Genomic DNA, 26,791 nt, shown 5'->3' with positions numbered 1-26,791 from the left:
TTTTGTCTCTGCTGGCTAGCAAAGCTTCTCATGTAAGCCAAGTAGCCAGCCCTGCTGCAGGCCTGATTCATCTCCTTGCTGTTTATTCAGCTTTCCAAGTGACCCTATGTCCTCCACTCAGACTAATTAGTTAAGTCCAGCTCTGGCTACAAACAAAAACATTTCATTACTTCCTAAAAACTCTCCTGTCTGAAATGTTTAAATAATCTGTGTCCTGGTTTCAGCTAGGATAGAGTTAATTTCTCTGAAGAAAAAGAAAGCAATTTACTGCATTAAATTTCATTAAGGTTCTTCACTAAAATAAACTACTGTTGTAGCTCATTGTCTAGGGTATAGTTGTAGAACTGCCGTTTTGCTTTGAAATAACTTTGTATCTGCTGGCTGGATGACAATGAGGCTTTCACTTCCATTGCTAGAGTATCCTCTTCTGCTGGAGGTAGACACAGGCTGCAAGCAGAAGGTCACAGATCTGTATTCCACACCCTGCTGAGCTATTCAGCTGAAAAACTGGCCACATTGCAGAACCATTCTGGGTCAAACCCATGGGTGTGGAGACATCTTTTACAAATACCAGAGTCTTTCTCTGAAAGAACACTAATCCTGATTAATCCAAGCCTCCCTTTAGATAGATATAGCTGCTGTTTTGGATTTCTCAGAGCTGGGAACTGAGATTGGGTTGAAACATCTCCATAGTGAGTTTTGCAAGAAATGCTTTTTTGTGGTATCTGACTGCAGTTTCTACAGCTAATAGAGACGAGTAAATGGGAAGGATACAACCTGGCTCCAGAAGAGCAGCAGCTAAGGAGAGCAGCCTCTGTGGAGAGAACATCTAAGAAGTCTCTAAGAATATAACTTAGCTCCAGAGGAGCAGTTTGGAGTCCTCTGTCTGACTAGATAGTTTGGAAGGCATTTAACCAATACTCCTTCATGCATTAGAACAAGTAAGACGAAGGTATATCCACTTCAGTGATACAGTTCTGGAAGAGAGCTTGTCTAACAGCTAATATAACAGGGTACATGACCAATTATATTTCCTCCTCATCATAGCAGAGGAGAAAGAAGGGCACATAAGCTAGCCAATACTGCAGCAGTGAACCCTGTCTCTGTGCTGTTTGAAAGATGTACATGAATGTTGCCCTCCCATGTGCTGTTCCTGTTCCTGCTCCTCTTTTCATTCTGCCCTTAGCAGTAGCCAACTCTTCCATTTTGCACATTCCAAGCACCCGTGTGCACAGACTTGTTATTAGCAAAAAATTTTTAAACTGTTCATGGTATTCCTAGCCAACAGGGTAGTGGTGAGGAATGCCCTAATTTGAAAGCACAGAATTTGGTATTTGTTTGGAACTTGATGACTAGTTATCATTTCCTCTGCTTCCTTGCCAAGATTTTATCTAGCTTTAAATCGATTTGATGTGGCCTTTGCTAACATATCAAGACTGGATTGTTTTTACAAACCAGAGGTTTTTCCAAAGAAGTACAGACAGGCTAACACCTAAACTGATGGTTGTTAGTAATTGCTTTAGAAAACTTCATGTACTTACAAGCACGAGTGCCACACTGTTGGGTCACCACTACAAATTCCTCGTTGCTTCCTCCAGTACGATGCATGGATGAGTGTACAATGAAGGAAAGCTGCATGGTTCAATCAGGAATAAAAGCATCAGGCACATATGCAAAAAGTTGGATTTGTGCCTTAACATGTGAAGGATTCGTGAAGCCTGCAATGCCTTGTAACAGAAATTAAAAAAAAAAAACCAAAAGAGATTTCAGCAAAAGATCTACTTATATTTCTGGTACTATTGAAATTTAGATTCCTGTTTGCTGGTTTTGGCCTTATACTTATGATGTTTCATGCCAACATTTCCTGAAAGTATTTTCTTTCCACTCCTAAGTTACTAAAAATTATTAATAAAAAGCTGCTATATTAGAGTTTCAGATACAAAACCAGGAGAGCATTTGAGTAAGCAGATGCTCCTAATATCTGTGAGAAAGGAAAAAAAAATGCAAAGAACATTGGAAAAAACTGTTAGGAGTAAGCAGTTCCCAAAACACAGAAACTTAAGGAGCCAGCTTTTTAATGGGCTTTCTGTGTCACAAATGACTATTAAAAACAAGTTATAGAATAGCTGTGGTGCAAATTCCCCAGGATTATACATGGAAATGGAGAACGAATTCAACATCTGAGGATAAAACTCCTTCAGCTGGAGTTCATGTCTCTTCATGTAACCCACAGAATCTCATTTTTGTTTGGGAGCAGTGGAACTCATCTTTCATAGGGATCCTCCAATACATCACCAGAACTGAATTTATATTACATTATCTGTTACCTCCTACCCAGCTATTTACTCTGTGTGCAAGAATGTCATGGTTTTGATACCGCAACCTTCCTGCCCTCTTTAACTCCAATGGGACCAAATCCAAGAGGAGTTCTGGCAGGACACACTGTACTCACATTTATGCATGCATGGGGTGTGTGAAGAAATCTTGATTCTTTAGTAAGACAAGTCTACAGAAATTTCATGTGAATTAGCCCATTATCCCTACTATGGTGTGGAGAAAAAGTTGCCCTAGCTTTCAGTGTAGCTCAGTTTAGCCCTGTTCGGTATTACACACTTCATCAGACCTGAAAAAATGCCTGCAGTTTTGGACAATGAACTAAAACCTTGAATTATCTTTTGGTCTTATTTTGCAATAAATTATAGAATTTACTGTCCTCTTCTCCATTTATACAGTATGGTGGGAAAGCTGGTGAATTGACTGATGAGTGGACTAAAAAACTCTCTTTTAGCCCTCTACAGAGAAAATTCTACCGTCACAGACTGATTGGACAGGAATTTGTATATGTTTGTGCTTGAAGACCATAAAAAATTATTTCCATAGTCTTGAGGAAACACCCTTTTATTGTAGAGAAGTTTGTATACACAGATGCAATGTATTTACAACCAGCTTTTCTTAAACAGATGACTGTTTAAAATCCTTCACAAATCTGTCAAGAATGAAAGAAAAGGAAGCTCAGAAGCTCAGCCAGCCAGCACAACCCCCAAATTCAGATTATTTCCCAAAGACATCTGTAATGAGAGTAGATGGCGTTATTCAGAAGGAAAAAACAGGACTGTGACAAAGATCACTGGATGGATTTCAGGATTGGTTCATTCAAATGCATTGCTTAGTTTGATCTCAGAGTAGATAAACTGTGAAGTAAAATTCCAACAAGCAGATGGGGACCTGCCTTTTGCCAGGGGTGTAGAAGAGACAGGCAGAAAGAGCCTGTCCTTTCCTTCCCTGGCCTCTGCAAGAACAGCTCACAGCTGCAATCTCTCCGAAAAGAATTTGTTGGTCCTGTGTTCCCCTGGAAAGCTCTTTTCCAGAAAAAGGCAGGAGAAGTTCCACATTTCTTCAGTCTGCAGAATGGAGTCAATGCACTAAGGGTGAGAACAGCTAAGGTATCCTCCTTAGGAAGGGTGTGGACTCATGTGCCAGCCCAGCCACAGGACAGATGGCACCTTGGTGTCTTCTGGTGCCCCTCCAAACTGTGACTCAGCTCTGCACTGCCCTTTACCTGGGGTGCTGTGCAAATGACACCAGTTTAGCTTCAGTCTGCTCAGTCACCTCAAATGCAAAGGAGACAACACAGGGGGAAACAATGAGAGGTAGAAACGCACATTATATTCCCTTTTCGTGCTCCTTTTCAATTAAAAGCAGAAACCTCGTCAAAACAAAAAGTCACATGTGCAGGAGGCACTTCTCTGGAGAAGCAATAAATACCTCACACAAGCATTTATGGATGGATGAGTCCCATGAGAAAGATTCTCAGTACAACCAGTTCAGTCATAAAAGGAATCTAACCCCCCCAACACTGATGTATATGAGAAACAGGCAAAACATATCTGCTGATGCTCAAGGAAGTTACATGCTTAAGTTCCCCACAGGTTGGAAACATGTATCTTAGAATCTGCATAATTTAGTCTACACTCAGCAGAACATTGCGGTATTTACAGGCACATTCCAATGGGAAAACATTTGCATGTTGAGCGCGCAAGACACAGCTTTGTCACCTAGTCATGAGACTTTAAAAGCAGGGATTTTGTGACCTCAAAGTACTATTTGTGAAGTTAGTGGGGAGGAAGAAGGTGTGTAGGCAGGAAATGAAAGTTATCAAAATTTGCTAACTTTTTTTGAGCATTAGAATGGTTTCAAGCTGGGACAAAGTGATTCTGTGTAGACCACAGGTTCTGGCTTGTTACACATGGAGTGCTTTGTCTATTCTCATTTCCCATACTTATCCTTCCCAATTCAATATGTTTCCCATTAGCCCGGTTGATGAGAACAGTGCATAAGACTAATTCTTCTTGCAATCATCATCATTCATAGCATAGTAACTTCAAAAATTCTTGCAGAACAGGAATGAATTGGAATGTGACTTTTTTGGACTTGGTCTGTATTCTGAATGTGGGCATCTGAGAAACATATTTGTAATGCTTTGGAAGTTTTACAAATAAAAAAAATAAAGTTACACTCTGAACCTGATTGAGAATGCTAAGTTCTACGTCCTCTAGCACTGCAGGTCAGACATGGTGGAAAAAGCTATTCAGTGGCTACTGTAACCCTAGCGCTACCCCAAATTATTCTGAAACTGATTCACTAGTTTCTGAAACACTACTGTAGTTGCAGCAAATTATTAAAACTATCTACAGAATATTAATCCTACAATTTAGGTTTCAATATGTCAGCAAAACAGCAAAGTGTAACCCACAGAGGTTATATCCTGGAAGTGAAATTATCAAACTATTGCTTCAATGTCTGTAAAGTAAAGCTATCCTTCCCAGGGACACAGCACTCTCACTTATGCTGACACGTAAGGTGGTGGTGGATCTTTAGCAGCTCCATTCACAGGATCATCATATGGTGGTAACAGGACCTGCAGGAAAGAAAAAAAAGTGCGTATTTTTAAAAAAGAAGTCAGAGATAAAATTTACAGAAAAGAAAACCCCTAAGGCCTTGTCCAAAATCAAACAAACAAACCCCAAACCAACAACAACAAAAAACCCCAAACCAACAAAAAAACCCCTCAAACAAACCCCCAAACCAAAAAACAGTAAATTATTAAGCAGGAGCAGAATAGCTAGGAAAATAAATAATATTAGCTTGAAATTCCTCCTTTTCAATTTGTATACTGTTTTCATTATGAAAGAAAACATGATTTCTCTTCATTTCTTTCTCTTCATAACCCCAGTGACAACCTGATTTCAGCCGTTCACTGCTGGTACCTGAATTTGTTCAGTTTGGCAGTGATAGTGGCTGCTTCTTCTGCAGTTCTCCTCTGTCAAGAGCACTAAACCTTGTCTCCTGGAGGAGTGCTCAAACTGCCAGAGTGAGAAACGTCCCAAAATTCTCTCCTTCTGAGCCCTCCCTGAAACAGCCAATAATTATTTTGGAGCGGGGAAAAAGAAAGTAAATGGAGAACAAATTACCCAATGCCTAAATAAATCTCCAGTTTTATGCTTCTAGAGTACTCAGCCGTGAGAAGGAAGATCTATACCCTCAGAGGCATTTCAGTGAATACTTCAACATCTGATAGCAATTAGGAAATTAGGACAGGTTTAATCATGTATCATCATCCCCATTCACTAGAGTACAGGCAGCTTTCTAGGACATGGGAGATGCAAGTTCAGGCCACACAGGGCAGAGGAGAGATTTGAACCAAGATTCCTACTTGTTTAGGCAAGCATGCTAGCCATCATGCAATTTTTAATGGCACCAGCACTGACATTAGTTAGCTTGCATGTGAAAAGGTGAAGGAGCAGCTGGTCTGTGAACCTCAGCAGTGAGTGAGGATAAAACAGATGTCTGAATGAAGAATGAGTGTACATTTCCTAAAATATCTCAATAACGTGTAAGAATATCACTGAAGTGCACTGTCTGAGATACTTTATGCAGCTGATGATAAACTATTCATAATGGTATTTCCAGATTTCTCAGCATTGCTTTGTGGTCATTAAAGAGCTGATTGTTTAAATGTACATAGGGAAAATCCTGATGTCAATAAACCCAGTAGGAATTTTGCTATGAAAGGATTTCACCAGTTCTTAAAGAAGTTGATAACCTGCCTTCTGCAAAGAAACATCCATAATCATCCCTTTTGGACCTCAACCACAACATACAAAATCAGTAGGAATTGTTTTATAGATTTAAATAGACTTTGGATCAGACTTTTGTGGGATAGTTCCAAGTGTGATTCACATTATACTCATGTGAGTTTACAAACATGCATTGATGACCATGTGCTCAAGTACATCTGTGCACATTTGTTAAGATTACAGAATGGCTACCTTGGCATCTTCAGCTCTTAATCAAAAAAGTTTCATTACTTAGAAAAGGAAACAGTCAGAGCCATTGCTCTTCATTAATACCATATGTTTGAGCTTGTAAATGCGGTATTCTATGCACTACACAATCTAAAACCCCTTGTATTTGAAAAGCATTTAATAAATTATTAAATTTATTGCACCTTAAAGGATGCAAGCATCTTATGGCTATTTATCTAGTGAAATTAGGACAACATATAGAACTTCAAATAAATATTACGATAAAAATCATAAATATATTTTGCAATGTAACCTCAGTAAATCACAACGCTAAAGCATGTTAACTGTGAAAAGCACTACAGATGAAATCCCCTCCCTAGCGCTGCTCACTAATTTAATAACAGGATTTCTAGTAAAATCCTCATGTTACTAAAAAAGCACTAGTTTCTCAAATATACTGAAACATATTCATTAGTTTATTATGATGCAATATGATTAGTAATTAAATCTGATCTACAGATGACTCTGAAAATTAATCAAGTTCCCTTTGTGAAGATTTAGGTGTCTTACTGCACTTCTGTAATGCTATGCCCCAACCTGTGGTCCATTTCTTTCTGGTTCAGAGTCTGTTTCATCAGGTGTGACAAGAAGTGACAGCAGATGCAGTCCAAAGAGCTGTCCATCTTCCAGCTAATAAAGATGAGCTGCTGAGTACTGGACAATACCTCTTCCTGTGTTCTGATCCTCTTTTAGATCCATGTGTCCTAAGACTAATGTGTTTACATCAATATTACTACTTCAGCATTGAGGTTGCTGTCATGTCCAGTAGGTCTCCTGGCCTGGAGGATTACTGACATGAGTGAATTTCTCCATTCCCTTCACTGCTGTATGAAACAAAATCTGTCTGGTAGGAGAAAAGCCTCCTGGTGAGGCTTTTACATCCTGGGAGGTAGGCATTCTTCTTCATTCTGCAGACCCAAACCTCACATATGGGTCAATGGCCCCAAGGGCCCTCAGAAGACACTTTCTCACTTACCAACAGTTCAACAAGAAGTGAGAGGAGATAGAAATGCCTGTAGAAGTCCAGACAGCAAGGAGATAATACACTGCTATACCTCAAACAGTGACGACCATTCAAGTGGGCAAGTTGGAACAGAACATTCCTGGAAAGGTAGGGCTGTACAAAGGTAGGGCAGTCCCTTTCTGGGGGAAATTTTCCTGTTCTGTGGTGACCACACAACATTCAGCACAAGTGCAGAAGCAAGGTCAAACATCAGCCATATCCCTAGAGAGGACTATGGACCACCAAGGCCTCCAAACACCCCAACTCTTTTTGGGAACTCTCCATTGGAAAACTATCTATGCTCCATAGTGTTGCATTAGACTCAAAGAATCCCCTCCCTGGAAAGGATCTGGGTGCTCCTCTGCTAACTTGAAGATACATAACCTGAGGAACTTTTTGTTTCGTGGGCCTCTACCCTCAATGAAGCAAAAGTGTGACCATTATTTCAACCACAGACATCAAAATTACAACAACCAAATCTTGTCACTGGATGCATGGGCAGTTATGTCTTTCCTCTCCACTATCTACTCTTAACCTTTCCATCTCTCTCTATTTCTTTCTTTTCCTTATATATTTTTTTTGTGATATTTTTATAGAAAAGAACCAAAAAGGCCACATGCCTCCTTTCTGCTGCAATTAAATTGTTTTAAAATAAGTCTGTGTTGTATTTACACTGGCCATTCAGTAATATTTCACTCTAATTCACCTCAAGGGGTTTATTAACAGGAGCCTCAGTTACCCCACCTCAGTGGCAGGTCATAACAATACCTCCAGGAGCCATTTTGGAGAAGTCACTGGCTAAATCCTAAGGCATATGGATTTCTATAGGAATATTCGAAGTATGTGGGATACGAACTGGGGAGGCTGTTGAAAAGGTTCGGAAGTTTCACAACAAAATATTTACACTAGAAGGCTAAAGCGTATTTGCCAAATGTTTTTAAAGTTTAGTGTCCCTTATTACTGGCAATGGTTTTTTGTTTGAACAGTTCTATCAGTGAAGACTTTACAGGCTTACAGCCCACACATTTTTTTGTTTCAGTATTTAGATATCCTGATCTTTCATTCCCTAACAAAATAGTCATAAAAATAATCAGTGTAGAAGAAGCAGAATTCAAAATTACTACCTTTGCCCAGCAGTGTTTAAGTTAAATGAAGAAAATATGGACAGAATATTAGACAAAAGTTAAGGTAAATAAAGGTAATGGACAACAAATGGAGGAAAACACTCAGTTTGTTGAATATATGGCACCAGCTGGGACGCCAAGTGTCTCACATCATTCATACAGTAAAAGCCCTTCAAATTAATTTAACTTTTACTTTCCATCAATGTGGTTTTGTTACAGTTACATAATCATCCATCAATTTTAAGTCTAAATAATCATCCTTCAGCTTCCATGACAGTTTGAATAACTCTTCAGCCACCTCTGATTACAAATCCTGCAACTCTGCCTCTGTAAAAGATTATTTTTTACAAAAACAGGGTTTCAGGCCCTTACTTTCCTTTAATATTTTTTCCAGCTTTCCTCAATTCAATCTATTTTGGAAAAAGGGAGAAATATCATAAAACCTGAATTATCTCAGCTTTTAACTGCTTACTTTTAAAATGACCAATATTTTACATGAAAAGATAATTTCATTAAAATTTTAATCATTGAATTTATACCAAAGAAGCTGAGATGAAAATCTGGGTAAGAGTAGTTTTCTGGAGTAGTTTCTTGTGTTAAATTTCAGCATGGCTAATGGAAGCAGCTAAGTGCCTTGAACATAAACCAGCATAGATATTCAGGCACTACATTACGCTCTCCAGAGACATAAAATGGAAGCCAGTCACCAAGCCAAAGAGTGAGTTCAGAAACTGGAAAAATAGAAACTCTCTATTCAGTCTTATCTATGAATCTAATTAGAATGGATATAGTCTAAATTAATTCACAAAGTACAAAAAATATATGCATATTTTAGGTACATGGTACCTCAAGGCAGAATATCCACTCAGACAACCGACACATTTTGCTTCCCAGGCATTCCATTTTTGTGTTTCTTTGTTGTGAATTGAGAAAAATGTATGTTAGTTGGCTGAATGCTGTGGGATTAATGTTTGCAGAGTGTTTGCGATTGTCACTCACAAATTACTACAAAAATTATGAAGGACGCCCATTTTTTGGAACTCAGTGACCCCTATGTAAAGACATTCTGGCTTTTTATCAGTAGACCAGCAAGCGAGTTTGGAAATCAGTTAGTTGCAAAGTTCAGTCCTATAGGATGCCTAGAATCTAAAGGACAGAAGCTCCTAACTTCTTTCACAAGCCCTATAACTGCATTAATTGTTTTTAAGAACCATGTACCATTTTAACACCATCCTTTAAGATGCAGCCAGAGGTAACATTACTCACTGTTTGTACAGTGTAAAGGCATCACACAGAGACTCTCAGATCAGAGCTCTAGGGGGTCTCAAACCAAGAGGGTTCAAACCCACAGCTCCAATCTGCCATATAAGATTTTCAGTTAGGTTTGAAGGGGAGGGAGGGAGGAAGGGAGGGAGGGAGGGGAAGGAAATAGAAGAAACTGGGGCTATGTAGCCCATGCTCAAGTGGGACAGGGAATGCTGAGTGCTGGGATTTGCTCCCAATAGCATTTAAGCATTTTGTGATAAGCAGTTTTGTATAATATGCAGAAGTAATCCATAACTGACCCATAAGAAATCCTGTTCCTGGCTTAGCTGGTGTCATCTGAGTGGTTTGGTTAATTGTTTTACATAAGCATTTCTCTATTATAAAGCACATGATACAGGATGACCTTCTCTGAAAGAAATAATTACCAAACAAGTTGGCCAATGGCTATAACATATTCAGTTAATATAAGCATATGTCATTTCATATTTTTTACATCCTGGTTAATCTGGTTTTGGAGAATAAGTTTTTTAAGGCATTGCTTAGAAATATATCTAAGAAGAGACACAGGTAAATACTTGCATCTTCAAACAGTTTGTAGTTAATCTTGTCCCAACAGTGTTTTGTTTCTTTGTTTGCCTGTTTTGGGGTGCATATTGCATAATTTCAATAATCACTCCATATCTTTGCAGCTGATTCCACATTTACTTGAACTTCCAGGAGAAAATTTTCTTTCTTCAGCACATGTACGAGTTTTCCCATATTGCTGGAGTGATTCCTGTTTGAACTCAAGCTCTTAGATCTCCCCTTTCTGAAGGAGAAAATATGCTTGGTTCCATAAAAGTAAACTAAAATATTTCATCAATTGATTATTACTGCATTCTCACCCAAACCTCACTGAACTCAACAGAAATCTTTATGTGTCTCCAGAGAGCTTTGGATCGCTTTTTCCAACAGCCATTTGTATTCTCCACTGGATGGAATGGTACACAACAGCTTTGAGTTTGAACAGCATTCTGTTAGGCTGATGTATGAAACATTTGTGAGTTCTCATGACAAAAGACCTTGTTGATGTCTTGTTAGAAAAAAACACAACTGTAATATACTTTTACCCAACACCTTCTAGAACTTAAATTACAAAAAGAGCTATAGATTAAAAATATCTATGATAAGTACTGATGGCTATAGTGAACATTCAGGATGTTTTCTCAAACTTTAGCTTTTCAGTAAAAACACTGTCACTTTATGCTGAAGGAGTTCAGGTTGCATCACAGAGGTGACAGGGACAGGTGACAATAAATAGTTGTGTGGAATTAGGGTCATTACTACTGCAATTTAATCCCGGTCCCATTGCTATCATTTGGAGCTCTGACAAATTGTTTGACTTTGCCTTAGAAGGATCTCACATTTGTAAAATAGGCGTATTATTTGAAACTTCTTAAAAGATGTTGGAAGCATCAAGACAGAGTCAAAACTCTCTTGGATGATGATGCCTTTTCCTGGTCTTAAAATCAAGTCATACACTATTAGAAGGGGAAAAGGGATTTTACCTTGGTATTTATTTTAAGTATCCTTAGGTGCACACATCCAGGTCATATGCATTGAGATGCACTCTGCAAAAATGCCCCCTCCAAGATTCCCCAATGAGAGGCTCGAGTGAGCCCCCCTCCCCAAGGAACCTTCCCCTGGATGGTTCTATCTTGGTTTACAGAACGTGTATTGGAGAGGACCTTGGGCTCTGGGGCACACTGATCCCTAGCTACGAAGCTTCTAAAATGTTTAGTCTCTTAGCTTGACTAACAAGTCCAAGAATGTAGGCAAAAAGCACTAAGAATACAGAAGTTGTAAAAAAGGTATAACGGGTATAAAAGAAAAGGCCAAAAATCTTCATGGCATCAATGACACTTGCATATGACTGTATGAGACGTGCTAAATTGTGGAAATATTTACAAACTAAATATGTATTTGCAGAAATTTCAGCCTGTGCCTGCAAATGTTTATCCTAAGCTCTTCACCACAGCTCTGTATGTACTACACATCATTCTTCCGCAGAAGTGACCTTGACATTTTAGACACCCAAAGCCTTAGGGAAGGCCAATGTGAATAAGTGGGGAGGAAAAGAAGAGAGGACAAAAGGAGTTTTTTCTTCCACACAGGTCAAATACAAAGTGTCAGTGGGCTCAGGCCATATTCTGTGTTTCTTAAAAAGAGCAGGGAGAGTAGCCACAAGATGAATAGTGTTAGACAGATGGGAAGCATATGCCAGAGCCAGTGCTGAATACAGTGCTGAAATACAGTCACCGCATGCCTTTCCTAATTCAGGGTACATCTTCTCCTCAATATAGCAAAAGGCTGATGCATCAGGTTCAGAGACAACTGAACTGAAAGAGGTTTTAAGCAGCACGTGCCTAATTGCACCGGTCCTCTACTCTGGGTTCATTTCATCTCAGTGATTCCAGCCATGAACAACTGACTTGCACCAATCTGACACCACTGTGTGGTTTGGAGAGGCTTTAATGGCATGCAATCACATTCACTAATTTCATGTTTACTTGCCTGCTGTCCTGTCATCCCCCCAGCCAAGAGGAGCGGAATTTCCTCCCACAGCTGTGGTGCTTTGAGGAGCCATTAACTGCAACCTAAAGCATGTTCAGCCACAGTGAAGCTGCAGCCAGCCTACAAACAGCTCTAGAGGGAAGGCTGCCACTGAGAGCACCTGTCCCATTCAAGATAGTCCCAAAAGTACTGTTGGGATCTTGACTACACAGATGTTATGAAGATCACCTGGGGAAAACAGAAGATGTCTGTGCACATACACAGCTACAGCCAGCTAATTGCTTCACTCTGTAGGCTGAAAAAGCTTAGAATAATTCTCTCTTTGCAAGGTTTTCTTGTCAAGTTTGACAATGTGGTTTTCTTCTGAGCAGTCCAAGATTACAAAGGAAAACATAAAATTAAGGTATATTTTTTGCTTAAAAGTTTCTGAAATCCAGATCTTCTCAATTCAAGCTCTGTTTTGGAGACTCAAGCCACAAAGTGGTAGCTATTTCCTTTAGTACTTTGTGTGACAATGAGCTCTGGACTGGATGTAAATATCACTGATTATATAATCAATTTTGTATTTTGTTTGAAAGGAAATAAGCCTACTAATGTAGCACTTGTTTTATTTCCTATACAAAATTTACTGGAAGCTAATAAATATACTGATTTTATTGAGGCTGGCCTTCAAAAGTTTTTAATGTTTCTCTGTGCAGGGAGAAAAGAAGTAGCATTTATAAAGTGTCTGAAGAAATGTGTTTTTTCTATAATGAGTTCCCAAGAGTTCACAGAATCATAGAATATCCTGAGTTGGAAGGGACCCACAAGGGTCATTGAAGCCCAACTCCAGGCCCTGCACAGTACAGCCCCAAGAGTCACACCGTGTGCTTTAGAGCATTGTCCAAACACTTCTGAACTTTGTCAGCCTTGGTGCTGTGACCATTTCCCTGGGGAGCCTGTTCCAGGCCAACCACCCTCTGGGTGAACAACCTTTTTCTGATATCCAATCTAAATTTCCCCTGACACAACTTCAGGCTGTTCCCAGTGGTCAGCAGAGAGAAGAGATCAATGTCTGCCACTACACTTCCCCTTGTGAGCAAGCTGTACATTACTATGAGGTTTCCCCTCAGTCTTCTCTCCTCCAGGCTGAACAGACCAAGTGACCTCAGCCACTTCTCATACAGCTTCCCCTCCAGACCCTTCACCGTGCTTGTGGCCCTCCTTTGGACACTCTCTAATAGCTTTATATCTTTCTTACATTGTGGTGCCCAAAACTGCACACAGCACTCACCAGTGGGAGAAACAAGAAGTATTAAAACTAAATCCACTGAGAATTCAGTTTTCTATTTAATCCCTTAACAAGAATTCACATTTTACACGGACTGTATGAAAAGGCTGACAGCCTTCAGGAGAAGAGGGAGCTTTTTTCCAGTAGTGAAGAAAGAGGAATAATAATAATTCTGTGGTGAGATGCAGTCAGATGTTGCATACAAGACAAGCACTGGAGACAGAAGTAGGGATTAGCTTTCATAATGCTGCAGTTAAGCACTTGCATGTAGGAACAACTCTCCTGGATAAGTTAAAAGGTCCATCCAGATCACAGTAATTAGTGATGAATGATAAAGAAACAGAAGTGCAAGACATAACAATGAAAGAAATTAAGAAAGGGCAGTGCAAGCATGCATAGTTACAATTTGCCCAGAATATTCTCTGAAGTGTTAGAAATTTGAATGTCAAGGACTTGCTGGGCTACTGGTCATTACAGGAATTTTTTCTTCCACTGATTTTTTTAGCCTGTACTTCACTCCATGTTGATGTCTAACACTGCAATGTCCCCTGGCAAGCAGTCCCACAACTCATCTAGGTGTTCCATGAAGAAATACCTTTGGTTTGCTATGAAACCTGCCAGTAGCTATTTCACTGAGTGTCCCCTAGCTCTTTTGATAATCCAGGGACCACCTCCTCTGCCACTCATGACTTTAAAGACCTCTCTTACATTCTCTCTTGTTCTGCCCTCTTTCATCTCACTAAGGATCCTCACTCCCCTGCAGTGCAGTCCCCACTTACTTTCTTCATACTAAGAAACCCACTTGACAGTTTTGGGTCCAGGCTGAAGGGAGAGCTCCAAGACCAGGTATGTGAAAGGTGCTGGGGAGGTAGCTGACCTACATTCATGTTCAGGAAAGCGGCAGGCACTTTCACCCACCTGACCTGGGTCAGATGATCTTCCAGATGAGATTGACTGCCCTTTAGAAGCAATTCTTATAAGTAAATGCTTATAAATATCTGCTTCAAAGGTGCTTGTTTACAATGTAAATGGATGCTCTTGTCAAATAAGTCCAGTCAAAGCAAATGTTTCTGAGGAAGTAACAGCAATGTCTGAAACAAAACGTTCCTATCTTTTTCTTTTTCTTCCTCCTCATCCCCAGATAAAAACAGCCCTGGGTATAGGGCCAAAACCAAAGCTTCATATCTGAGCCAAATCTTATTTAATATCAAATGAGAGATGTTTGACTTTGCTGTATACACAGATGCTGTTCTGGTTTCATTTGGAAGCTTTTGCTTGAAAAATCTGTCCAGAGTGTGCTGGTTAATTACTATTTAAAGATTTCATTGTATGTTGTCTGTCAAATAAATCCCAAGAAATCTTCCTCTCAACATGGACAGGAAGTATTTTCATGTTTATATGCATGCATTTCCTTTAGAAACCACACTAGAATGATTACAGATGGAGTAACTGGAAGCAGAATAGCTCAGAGATCATTTATAACCCTATTCAGCAGAGAAGTAGGGTTCAGTGCTGCAAAATCATCTGTGCAAAGTTGGAGCTGGTATGGCTTGTTTTTCTTTGGTAAAACTGCTTGTTTATTCCAAGCCACTAGCTCTTCAAGACACTATTTAGGAAGCTTTACATGAGTTTATGAAATTCTGTAATGAAGCAGCACAGTGTTTTCAGCACTCCAGATAGATGAATAAATGTATATATTTCTAGGATACAACAATATTTAGGGACAGATTGTGATTACCCTTGCCTGGGAAGAAAATTGAATTCAGGAAGCTATTGTCTTTTTTCATCATGTGCAACCTCATAAAAGTAATCCAGAGTAATGGTGTAATTACTCTCTCCATTCAGAGGCATGGAGCAAAAGCCCTCTTCAGGTCACAGATGTCTTTCCTACATCTTGGTCAGCCTCATAGTGCTTCATCTCTAGTTGTACATCATGATTTTGTACAGGCAGAACAGTTATTTTTTCAATTTTTCCTTTTTTTTTTTCAAAATGAGCATTTTCTGGATGAGCACATGCTTTCTCAAGGTGTATTCATCTACAATTCATCAGTAGTGAAGACATTGAAGCATACTTTCACTCTGTGTAACACATGGTTGATGTGTTGTCTTGAGCGCAGAAAACTGTGAGAGAGCACTACTCTTTCAATGGACTTTTTAATTACCAAACTACATCTCTTTCTAACCTTATCTTTTACAATTACATCGTGTATTCCACTCAAGAGTTAACAAGACAGAAACCTGGATATAGCTCACACAGGACAGCCAAATTGTTTAACAAGACTGGTTATCTGCCAAGAGTGTGGTTATCACAGCCGTGCTTACATTACAGATGCTGCTGGAAAGGCTTCTGTGTGTATAAAAAAATCTATTACTGTTAGTAAATCACAACTGTAAAGCACCTGTCAGCCAGAAACTCCCACAAACTTTTGCTGATCTTCTAAATTTAGTAGATGAATACCCACTCAGCCTTGTTCTTTCTGAAGTTGAGTGTCTGTCCCAGAGTTAATTTAAAGCAGACCTCGCTTTCCTCACTGCTCATAAGACAGAGGACCAAACCCACAAGTGCTGTGCAGTTTGGAACAGACCGCAGCAGACAGTCCTGTGTCCATAGAGAGTCCTGAGGGATGCTTGGGAAGAGCGCAATTGCTCTAAGGGAGCCACTAAAGTGAAATGAAATGAGACTGAAGTCCATAAGTTAACTGAAACCACTAATAACCACAGAAAGACAGACCTCTTGACCACTGCCAAACATGGGCAGCTGGGTGCTCCTTGCTGGTAGGGAGCTGAGCATGGCCTCCAGGAGATCTCAGAGAGAACACAGCCACCTGCTGAGCCACCAGCTGTCACTGCTCCCACCCACCCAGCTGATGGTTCTTCAGCATCTGCATGGTTTGCAGGGTTGGGAAAGCTTTGTCAGAGAGGCTTGGGGTGGGAGGGACTGGGATGTGTGAGGAGTTCCTCCTCCGCTTGGAAAAGGCCAGGGTTGTGCTGTGCTGTGCTGTGCTGTGCTGTGCTGTGCTGTGCTGTGCTGTGCAAGGGGATGTGATGAGGTGACACCAGATGAGGTAGTGTTGGAGCTGCAGCAGGACCACCCCTGGGGGAGCAGCTCTGCAGCAGGGCAGGGCTCCTGTGCAGGCCAACTCTACGGCTATAAAGCCTGAGTATATGGCTCATTACTGCTGGGACTCTGCCTCTCACACCCTGCTGCAATTCCCTGTTTGAGCAACACCTGCCCAAGTGGATTCTCACCTCCCCCGTCCGTTGTTGCACAGCGTAACTGTGACTTGAGCCTGACCTGGAAAATTCACACACAGCTCAGCTTAACACCCATATATCCTTGGCAACATGGATTTAAGTTGTCATTGACTTTTGCTGCACTGATACTTATCCTTGGAATTATACTGAAGACTTTGACTTGTGTTTTGAAGGCCAAAAAGCAGCAGCTGTCAGATGGTAGTGAATCAATCCCATTAGGATAAAAACGACTAAAGAAAGAAACGGCAAATTTATAAACACTGTTTTTTTCCTACATTGCAACACGCCCAATTAGTGAATCCAAAAAGATTTGGAAGATTTAAATTACACATCCCCATTTAATGTCTACTTTTTAATCTAATTATGAACATTGAGAACAGATTTGTCAATTTCATTGTAAATCTCTCACAAATTGTCACGTATTAAAAAAAATCCAGTATGTGAACGGCAAACAAATATAGATTCACAATCTACTGAGGAAAATAGATAAACATGTATATTTTGATCTTGTAATTTAGCTCACAGGTAAATTTAACGACTGTCATGACAAATGAAAATGCTTTGGAAATCTTATTTTTAAACTTAAGAGGGTATTTGCCCCAAATTGACACTGTTAATAGCCTGTTCCAAACAGTACAGCTGGCTTCTGACAGCAGCTACCTAATACTAGGTGAGACCCATAACAAGAAGTGTGATTAGCCAATAGCACTAAGCAATAGAGTAAACAGGCCACATGAAGTAATTCAGACCACAGGGGATGCTGGATTTTAATTTAAAAAATCTTCCATAAACAGGGAAAAAGTGGAAGAAAGAGCTGAGTATAGATGATAAGATGTAAAGTCAAAAAAACCCCAGGAAATAAGAAGGAACAATCTCTTCACTAAGATTAAAGGCCAACTGACAAGGCATGGGACTTCACTGCAAGTAGAATATGAAATGCTGGAGCATCTGAATTTGTTTGTTGGCAGATGCAGACCATCATGATACTTTTCTGCAACTCAGAATCAAACAAAAGAGGAAGAACTGCACATGTGGCACATGCATAGTACCAAGATGTGAATGGTGGCATCCATGTGGATCTCGAGCCCTTTGAAGATTCCCTCAGTAAAGAAATTACTTGTATTGTTATGCTTACAATGTGCAATTCTGAAGAAAAACAGCTCCAGCATTTAAAACACAGTTCTAGGTCTCATGTAGACTATTGCATGTGGTTACTAATGAACCATCCCCTTTACTTACTGCTATGAGTAGTTCTACTTAATCTTTATTTCTTGCCCCTGATTGTTCTTCCTCCCTCTGTGTCCTGTTTCACCTGCTTTTCCTCTTGCAGGTTTTATCAGACAGTTTCCAATAAGGAAGGTCAGGGGTCCTCTGCCTGGACTCTGTTGGGAGGCCCTGAGAGGACTCAGAGAGTGAGTCACAGCAGGGATATTCATTTGGGATGTCAGCTCATTTTAAAGTATTTCCCTGGTTACTATTCACTGCAAAAAGATGTTTGTGATCTAGTGGCCCAGTAACAATGTTATGCACACAAACTGCCACACAAGACCAGCTACCTGGTGGACATTCACAAGTTTGAAGGATTTTTATGGAAAATATCTTTAAAGCAGAATTTTTCTCTAAGCTGTCTTCTACTCTGACATGTACCATCCTGAATCAGGCATGCCAGTTGGAAACCACAGGTTCCAAAGCACCTATCAGAAATAAGAGCTCTTGTCTATGGTTTATCTGTCTCTGGGATCCATCTCCTGCTTCAGTCTGTTTAACTGGCATGAGTTTAAGGGTCCTTCCTTCTGCCCATAGCCAAATTAATCACCAAATTAATAACACAATAATACAAAGAATGGCTCTTCCAACTTTACCAAATAATATTCTTCCTCTGCTCAGAGAAATCATCCAGCAGAAAAGAAAGATCTAACTCTGCACTTCTCAAATAGGTCCCCTATTGCTTTGGGAAAAGGAAAGCAAACAAAAGTGTTGACCAATTAATTACAGGTTACTTATTTGAAGTCGTGTCCACAGAGGGAAGATATCCGCATTTAAAAAAAAAAGTAACTTATTAACCATTGTGGATAAGTGTATGTAAGATAAAGTCTATTGAAGCCATTTTATAAAGCACATAAAGATCTAAATCCCACTTTGAAGAGAGATTTACGGCTTTACATTTTATCCCCACTGGCAGCATGACCGGAGATGAAACTTCCATTGATTGGCTTCAGTGAGAGTAAAAATAGACTGAAATCCCCTGGCTGTCCAAGAGCATAATAGAGCTGCTACTGCTCCAGAGAAGAAATGTCTAACTTTGGGTTATCTTTTGCACCTGTACACTGACAATGTTTCCAAATTGGATGAAATTTCCATGGTACTGCTGTGACAGTTTAAATTTGTGTGGAAAATTAACCTTCATCCATGGTGCGTTTGAGAAGCTGGCAGCAAAAAACAATCCCAGATTGGGAAACTGAAAAAAACAATCCTCAGGTTACTATGGATTGAGAAAGCGGAAAAAGCAATCCTCAGATTGTTGCAGGAGAGCCACCTTACTGCCATGCTAAAACCTCCTACAGACATGTCCAGAAACTGAGGGGAGAGAAGTATTGGAAAAACACTCAGAGAAGGGAGATCCATATTCCCAAGAGACTCTGCTGTGAATGTACATAGCTGGATTCTCAGGTCCTCGGGAGCATAAGAGTGTCACATCTTCCCCCCTCTTGGGGTCCAGGCCATTCCCCTGCCCAGCATCAGCTGGTCCCCCCACATCGTAACAGAGTCTGTTGATGGAGCCAAGCCAGGCACATTCACATGGTGTCAAACTTTGATCAAAGGTCACAGAAGGAGGATGTCTCACCTAAAGGGCAGCAGGAATATCCCATTCATAGCCTGCAGTGGGAGGAGGCATGTTTGTTCCAGATGGCACACATGCAAAAAGGATGGCTTAAACCACTTACACTGAGTGACAAAAATCAGATTATCTGGTAGCTGATAACAGGTTAGTTACAGATCAGATCTATGAGCATTATTTATAAGAACCAGTTTGACCAGGGGAACTAACTAGAAATTTCTGTGCTGGGAGCAACAGAGCAAATGGGTAGCATGAAGCAATTCACACCACAGGGAATGATGGATTTTAAGACAAAACCCTTCTATAAACAAGAAAGCTTATTTCAACTCCGGAGGCCTCATCATAAGTACGACATGGACCTGTTGGAGCCAGTCCAGAGGAGGACCACAAAAATGGAGAAAAGAAGGCTCCAGGGAGACCTTATAGCACCTTCCAGTATCTAAAGGGGGTCTACATAAAGCTGGAGTGGGACTTTTCACAAGAGCATGTAGTGATAAGACATGGGGGAATGGCTTTAAACTGAGAGTAGGTGTAAATTAGGTATTAGGAAGAAATTCTTTACTGTGAGGGTGGTGAAACACTGGAACAGGTTGCCCAGAGAAGCTGTGGACGGCCCATTCCTGGAAATGTTCAAGGATGAGGCTTTGCGCAGCCTGGTCTAGTGAAAGGTGTCCCTGCCCATGGCAGGGGGGTTGGAACTAAATGATCTTGAAGGTCCCTTCCAACCCAAACCATTCTGTGATTCTATGATTCCACAATATTTAGAAGTTTTACTCTAAACTGTAGTAATTACACCCACTCTCATATTTAAGCTTAGATTTTTACTTCCATTTGTACAGATTCTTTTAGCTAATGCTGATGACAAGTATATATCAAAAACCACCCCTGAAGATGAGAACATACTCTGCAGGTATGACCTGCAGCTCTGTTGGAATTCAGGTAGCAGGTTTGATTCTAAAAATGACACATTTATTTCAAAGAAGAGGGCAGAGACTGACTCATCTTTTTTAAGAAACTTGTAACTTATGATTTAAAGGCATATAGGTATGAAGAAGCCCTGCTGAAAGAAGTTTACCAGCATTCATAAAAATGAAAACCCTTAATTTTAATACAAAAGTACACTTGAATGTCGGGAGAATACTATACAATTCAACTGACTGTAGTGACCTGTCACAGCATTTCAAAATTTTGTAAGGTTTTCTCAAGAGTTCTAAACTTTCAGAGGTCCTTGGTATTTAACTTTCAAAGCCCTATTCTTCCATGTTTCATTTTGAAACCATTTTTAACCAGCAGTGTTGAGTCTACTTTTTTTATAGTCAGGTGGAGAGGGGGTTTTGTTTATGTTTCACAATGTAGACATACAAAAAATATAATCTTCTTAAGTCTGTGATTTCAGGGGGTGAAGGAAGGGAAGAACTATCTTCTGACTGACAGTGGAGAATGATGGGGATTTAACCCCACATACTGTCGGTCCTTCTGAAGCTCAGCAAAGTGCAGAAGAAAGAAAGAGGCTGCTCAGGAGCGCATCAGCTCCTCCATCACATCACTGAGTGCACTGTGCTGGTGGGTGCTCATGCAGCTTGTCAGGGAAGAATGTGAAAGAGATGGATTGTTGCAGGACATGGACTATGTCACCTAAGGCTGAAGGTGCTCATCCTGACTAGAAAGGAGTAGTCAGACATGGGTTTGAATGAAGCTTGCCTCCACCTCAAATAAGTAATGCAAAACCCAGTCTGGTAATGATTCTCCTCTTGCCTTTCTGTCTGGGCCTGAGAAAACCTTCCCCAGCAGCTCCTGAGCCCTTCTGTATTCACAAACAGGAATCTTTGAGTGAATTTTTTTGGTTAGCTGATAAATTCCCAAACAGCTCTCTCTCATTTAATGTCACCTTATTGAACTTCCTTAGAAAGATGCATCATACCTGACAAGACCAAATTCTCACCTTTTTAAAATCAAAGAAGTATAAATACTGGGGAAGGAAGAAGAGTCCAATGGTCAGAGCCCAAGCTAGGAATGCTCAACCTTTCTCAAAACCTGCTTCTGCTTTAGATGTCTCGTAAGATCAAGATAAGCAAAGTTAAATTAAAGGCTCAGTCTACCAATGTCATCTGTGAATGGGATAAAAGGGCTTCCTTTTCTCACAGAAACATTTGGTAATTACTAAATACAAAAGTACTGAGAAGAGATTTGGTAGCCAAGCATCTCTAAAAAACAGTCTTCTGTTTATGAAGGCAGCAGTGAGGCAGGTGGTTTTAATGTAACTTTTAAAAAGTAAGTTCAGTTTCCCAGATACTCCAGCTGACACCCTCCCACTACAGAGCCTGCAAGCTCTGTGGGTTGTAGAGTTAACAATGTTTGAAGCTGAGTTACAACTACCTGCAGGCTGAAGAAAAGAGCTATCAAAATTATTTCACATAAAACTCCTGGTTATACTCAAAATAGATTCCAGTAAAGAAAATAGTAATACTTCTTAGCTTTCAATAAATCCATGCTTTTATACTTAAATGTCCTGGTTGCCAGCTGTGATCATGGTCTGTAAAACTTCTAATGTTTTTCTTAAAGCTTCAGGTATAGAAGACAAATAACTATGAGGGAGTTACATCTTTCATGTAAAAGTAGTGATGGTTTTCTAAGCCCTTGCAGCACGGGAATCATTCATTCCAAGGGATTACAGTTGACAGTCTAATACCTCAGTGTGTGGAGACCACCCACAATTAGGAAAACCTGAGGAAGGCAATACCGGGATTTTACTCAGAAGATCCAAAGGACCAAGTTCATGCTGCTCTCCTTCTGTTATGTAAATGGTGTAAAGACTCTTGTTACATAAGCCAGTGGGGTGCCCCAGGGGCTGATCTGGCACAGTGCCCTCAGTGCGTAGCTTGGGCAGAACTGAGCGGCTCCATGGCAATACCACTGCAAACAGAACTGGCTCTTTTCCAGAAACCCTTTCTTCCTGTATTCCTTCAGTGCTGTTGGGGTTTTAGGAGCTCTCCTGGGTTTTTTTTCTGTTAAAGGAATTTTTCTCCATACGTGTTGCTAGGGGGACAAATGACTGGGTATTTAACAAAACAAAAGAGGCGGCTATGGGGGTGGGGTGCATCTGGCTACTCTTTTGTTTCACCTGGGTGTGCGGGCAATCTGTCTCCGGGGCAATCTGTCTCCAGCGTTTAGACAGAGAGGGAGGCTGCTTTCTTTGGCTGCTTTTCCTTCTGCTGGAGAAGCCCGAGCATCCCAAAGCCCGCCTTCCCTACCCCGCTGGGAGCCAGGCTGCAGCCGCCCTGCCCCGCTGCTGCTTCGAGCCTTCGCTGCGTTGTAGCCGTGCTCACCCTGCCTGCCCAGACCCCCGGGGGGTTCCCCGTGTGGATACATCTCGTCTGCCACCCGGGATTTGTGTTCGTCCCTGCTGTTCCAGCCAGCTGTTCCCAAGGGTCCGGCCGGACACCGGGATCGGCTGCCCAGGGGTTTGTGAAGCCTTTGTCCCATCCCTTCCCGGGATCCCAGGGCACCGGTGCTGCGTGCTCCCCGAGCTCGCTCCGGAGCGCCCCCTGCAGCCGCGGGGGAACCATCGCACCTGCCCTGCTCACCGGGAGCCGCCAGCGCCCCTGCCGGCTGCGAGCGGAACTGCACCCGAGGGGAAAGGGCCCGACAGCCGAGAAGGCCGGGACTGGGTTTGTGGTTCTGTTCGCTGTTACTGCCATAGTTGTTGTTGTTTGTTTGACTGGTTATACACATATAGATATATAATAGTAAAGAACTGTTACTCCTGTTTCCCATATCTTTGCCTGAAAGCCCCTTGATTTCAAAATGATAATAACTCGGAGGGAAGGGGGGTTGCATCTGCCATTCCAAGGGGGGCTCCTGCCTTCCTTAGCAGACACCTGTCTTTCAAACCAGGACAAGTGCCTTTTGCAAAAAGCAAGACATCATGCTTAGCGATCATGTCCTGCACATGTGCATGTAAGCACTAAACTACTATAAAGTGAACTTATGCCTTCCATTCTTTGAGGTTAAAATTTGCTTATTAATTGCTTTCATGTTGATCTTTGTTTCATTTGGTCTCCTTACCATACAAACCCAATCATGCACTGGGAAACAAATCACTGAACTTTTGTTGCCTTTTAGCTCCTCTCTGAGTTTGTAAAGCACTACACCCCATGTTCAGGGTCCTAAATCACAGTTTCTATAGATAAATCCAAATTTCATAGCAGGTGTAGACCATGGCATCCTTGAGTCCTAATCAGTCCCTCCACTGTCCACATCATCACACAGCTGGAGAGCTCAGAACTGGGGGTCATTCCTGGGGCCGTGACATCAACTGTTGTTTATGATTAACACAGATTCTTTAACAGATTATATGCCTAAACCCAGCATTTTAGCAATAGATGTTATTTGCAACCATTGCACACCAGTCCCTTGAGTTTCAAGTCCAAACACCACCAGATGAGGGCTGTCAGAGGAATTAAGGTGGTTAACTAAAGAGTCAGAAATATAAAATCAAGCCTTTAAATGCATAATATTACACAAATGTTTGCCATCTAACATCCTTACCGCGGTGTCGTTGGTGGTAATGTACACCAACACGTCCGAGTTGTTTCTGCCATTAATGTACCGGTAACAGTTCCACACACAGCTTATCAAGTAACCCTGCAAAGAAAAGTGATTTATTATTCTGTGCAGAAAATAAACCATGGACTTTTTCTGTTAGAGCATTTCCATTCTTTATAAATATGAATATCAGCATGACAGAAGCACAGGACAGTCACTTCCCTGGTTGCAGTGACTATGAGAATGTCTTGGGGCTCTGTGAGTAATCCAACACTGTTCCTCACACTGACAGATTTGGGATTCTTTAGAATTGAGAAGAGAAGGTTCTGGGGAGACCTTACCGTGGCTTTCAATATATAAAGAGGGCTTATTAAAACAGTGTATTCCATATGACTGGAATGGTCTTGCTCTTCTTGCCTGACTAGAGAAAATTGCCAAAGTTTTTATTGAGATCTGAAGTTATTTCTGACCTTTTAAATATTGTTTAAAATACTTCCCCCCCACCCCCCCCCCCAGTGTAAAAACCTTGCAATAAACCTACTGCAAGTTTATAAAGTTCACTGCTTTTGTTCTTGGAGCTTGGATAGTGCTGCCACCTGTCAACTAGTTGTCTCCACTTTTTTAACTGGTTGGGCAAAATGCTCACAAGCCACCATCTCCTTCACAAGCAGGAGAGATTCCAGTTTGGGCAGCAAAGATGAGCAAAGTGACTGGAAGGAAGATAAGAGGCAGGAAGATGTGGAGGAGCTGGAGTCAGATCTGCAGGATTTTGGTAACAGCTGGCAGGACTAAAGCAGCTCTCTCTGGAGCTTTCTGCTTCCCATTGTTGGAGGTTAGGGTTTTTCCTTTTGTTTTCTTTCAAACCAAGACTCCCATGTAATCACACATGACGGTGATGAGGAGAACTTTGTGTTTTGATAGTGCCCAACTTATATTTTTACTTAGTAGGTCTGCACAGCAATTCTTCCCCAAACCTAACACATGCAGATTAAACTGCCAGCACTGAATTTGCATGTGTGTCTCACTGAGTGAGTCATACTTTTGTGACTCACTTGCACTGATGGCCTTCCAAAAGCCTCTTATCCCTTTCAGCTGCCTTGTGCTTCCTCTGTCTCCAGAGCTGACAGACATGAGCTGTGTTTTTCAGGATTCCACGTGACTCACTGATGGCTCACTTCCAGATCAGGAAGTTTTTTTTCCATCAGGGCTGACCTGGCTAAAATCGGGTAAATTTGCCTCCTCTTTTTTCACAGCACCTTACAGACCCTGGATTGACTTGGAGGCGTTGCAGACTTTGACAATACTTTTGACCATCAAATGGAGAAAGCAAAAGGCTTCTGGAGTGAGCTAAGTCCCAAGGGAAGATTAGACAGGCTCTACAGACCAAGCTGTGGGCTGTACAAACCTGCCCCAGGCTACTGAAACAAGTAAAGGCGCATACGTGGAGAACTGCATCTTTTCCAGAATTAAGTAAAATGTCATTGTTAATTTTAAGTGGTAATAAGTAGTTCAGCAGCTTTCACTGCTCAGATACTATGGCCTGCAAAAGGCATAAGAGCCAATGAAGAACAGAGAGTGAATATAGTACACTTCTGTGGGGACACAGCCTGTCTTTATAAGAAATCTTTTATATTAAGCCTACCTATTTTCAAAACTATTTCTATACTCCTGTCAAAATCCAAAGTGAGGGAAGCCCAGTTTTGGATAATATAATCCTATCTGGGAGAAGCTAGTGGGAGATTTATTTTTGAATGCTCCTATTCCATGTAGTAAATAAAACACACTTAACCCCACAATGAGCCCCTATCAGATCTCCAGCTCTGAACCCTAGCTCTAATCAGCCCTGCTTCTGCATGCACGGGCTGTTTCTCAGTGGGTGAGGTCTGTTCCTTGAATTAAGGAGGTCATCAGCCAGCACACACCAAGGAATTGGCCCTGAGACACTGATCCACATAGGGTCAGTGGCAGCAACTCGGAGCACATCCTTGTCCAACTGCTTTGGACACGTGCTGCTGGCCTGCAAAACATGAGTCACAGAAACTTGTTTTCCTCAACCTATAACTTTATTTAAGCTTGTTCCCAGTAGTTATTTTCTACCAATACTGCTGCACCATTAAATGGGGTTCCTGATTCAGTTACCAGTTTTCTTTCCTGAAAGACCTGGCTGAGGTTTCAAACACTGCCTTAAAATGTGTGGCTGGACACACAGTATATAAATATATTGATTTTTATCTCAGGAGACTAATGTTCACACTTGAAATTGGCCCTGCATAAAAGGCCTGAACTCCCTCAGCCTAATCCACCCTTACTGGATCTCCTGCATACCACAGCACAGACTGGTGACAGACACCTTTTGGGGGAGGCAGCCCCAAGCAACCACCATGAGAATGGACAGGTGTGTAAGAAGGCTGAATGTAGAAACAGGCACTGTGCCCGCTTCTAACCAGCTTTCAGTCTTCCCCTTTGGATGGTGGGAAATTACTTGAGACCCTAAGGATCTGAAACCCACAAAACCTTGTCACCTTGCCTCTCGCTGTTGCAGCTGCAGAGACAGTTGTTAAGCTGCATAAC

The 26,791-nt window shown here is 41.2% G+C and overlaps 1 protein-coding gene across 1 annotated transcript in view; it reads right to left on the bottom strand.

The window, feature by feature from the left end:
- Positions 1-2,882: 2,882 nt before the first annotated feature.
- The window catches only part of LAPTM4B (lysosomal protein transmembrane 4 beta), a 61,797-nt gene continuing 37,888 nt past the window's right edge, over positions 2,883-26,791 (bottom strand). Inside the window, exons 6-7 of the mRNA XM_069005194.1 lie at positions 24,224-24,319; positions 2,883-4,918 (exon numbers count right to left, since the gene is read on the bottom strand). Of these exons, the coding sequence (XP_068861295.1) occupies positions 4,844-4,918; positions 24,224-24,319 (171 nt within the window). The 3' untranslated portion in view covers positions 2,883-4,843. The remainder of the gene's footprint in view (positions 4,919-24,223; positions 24,320-26,791) is intronic.

The sequence above is a fragment of the Aphelocoma coerulescens genome, chromosome 2, assembly GCF_041296385.1.
Source record: "Aphelocoma coerulescens isolate FSJ_1873_10779 chromosome 2, UR_Acoe_1.0, whole genome shotgun sequence".
Taxonomy (NCBI): domain Eukaryota; kingdom Metazoa; phylum Chordata; class Aves; order Passeriformes; family Corvidae; genus Aphelocoma; species Aphelocoma coerulescens.
Note: the sequence above shows the minus strand (reverse complement) of the source record. Positions and strands in the feature narration are given on the sequence as shown.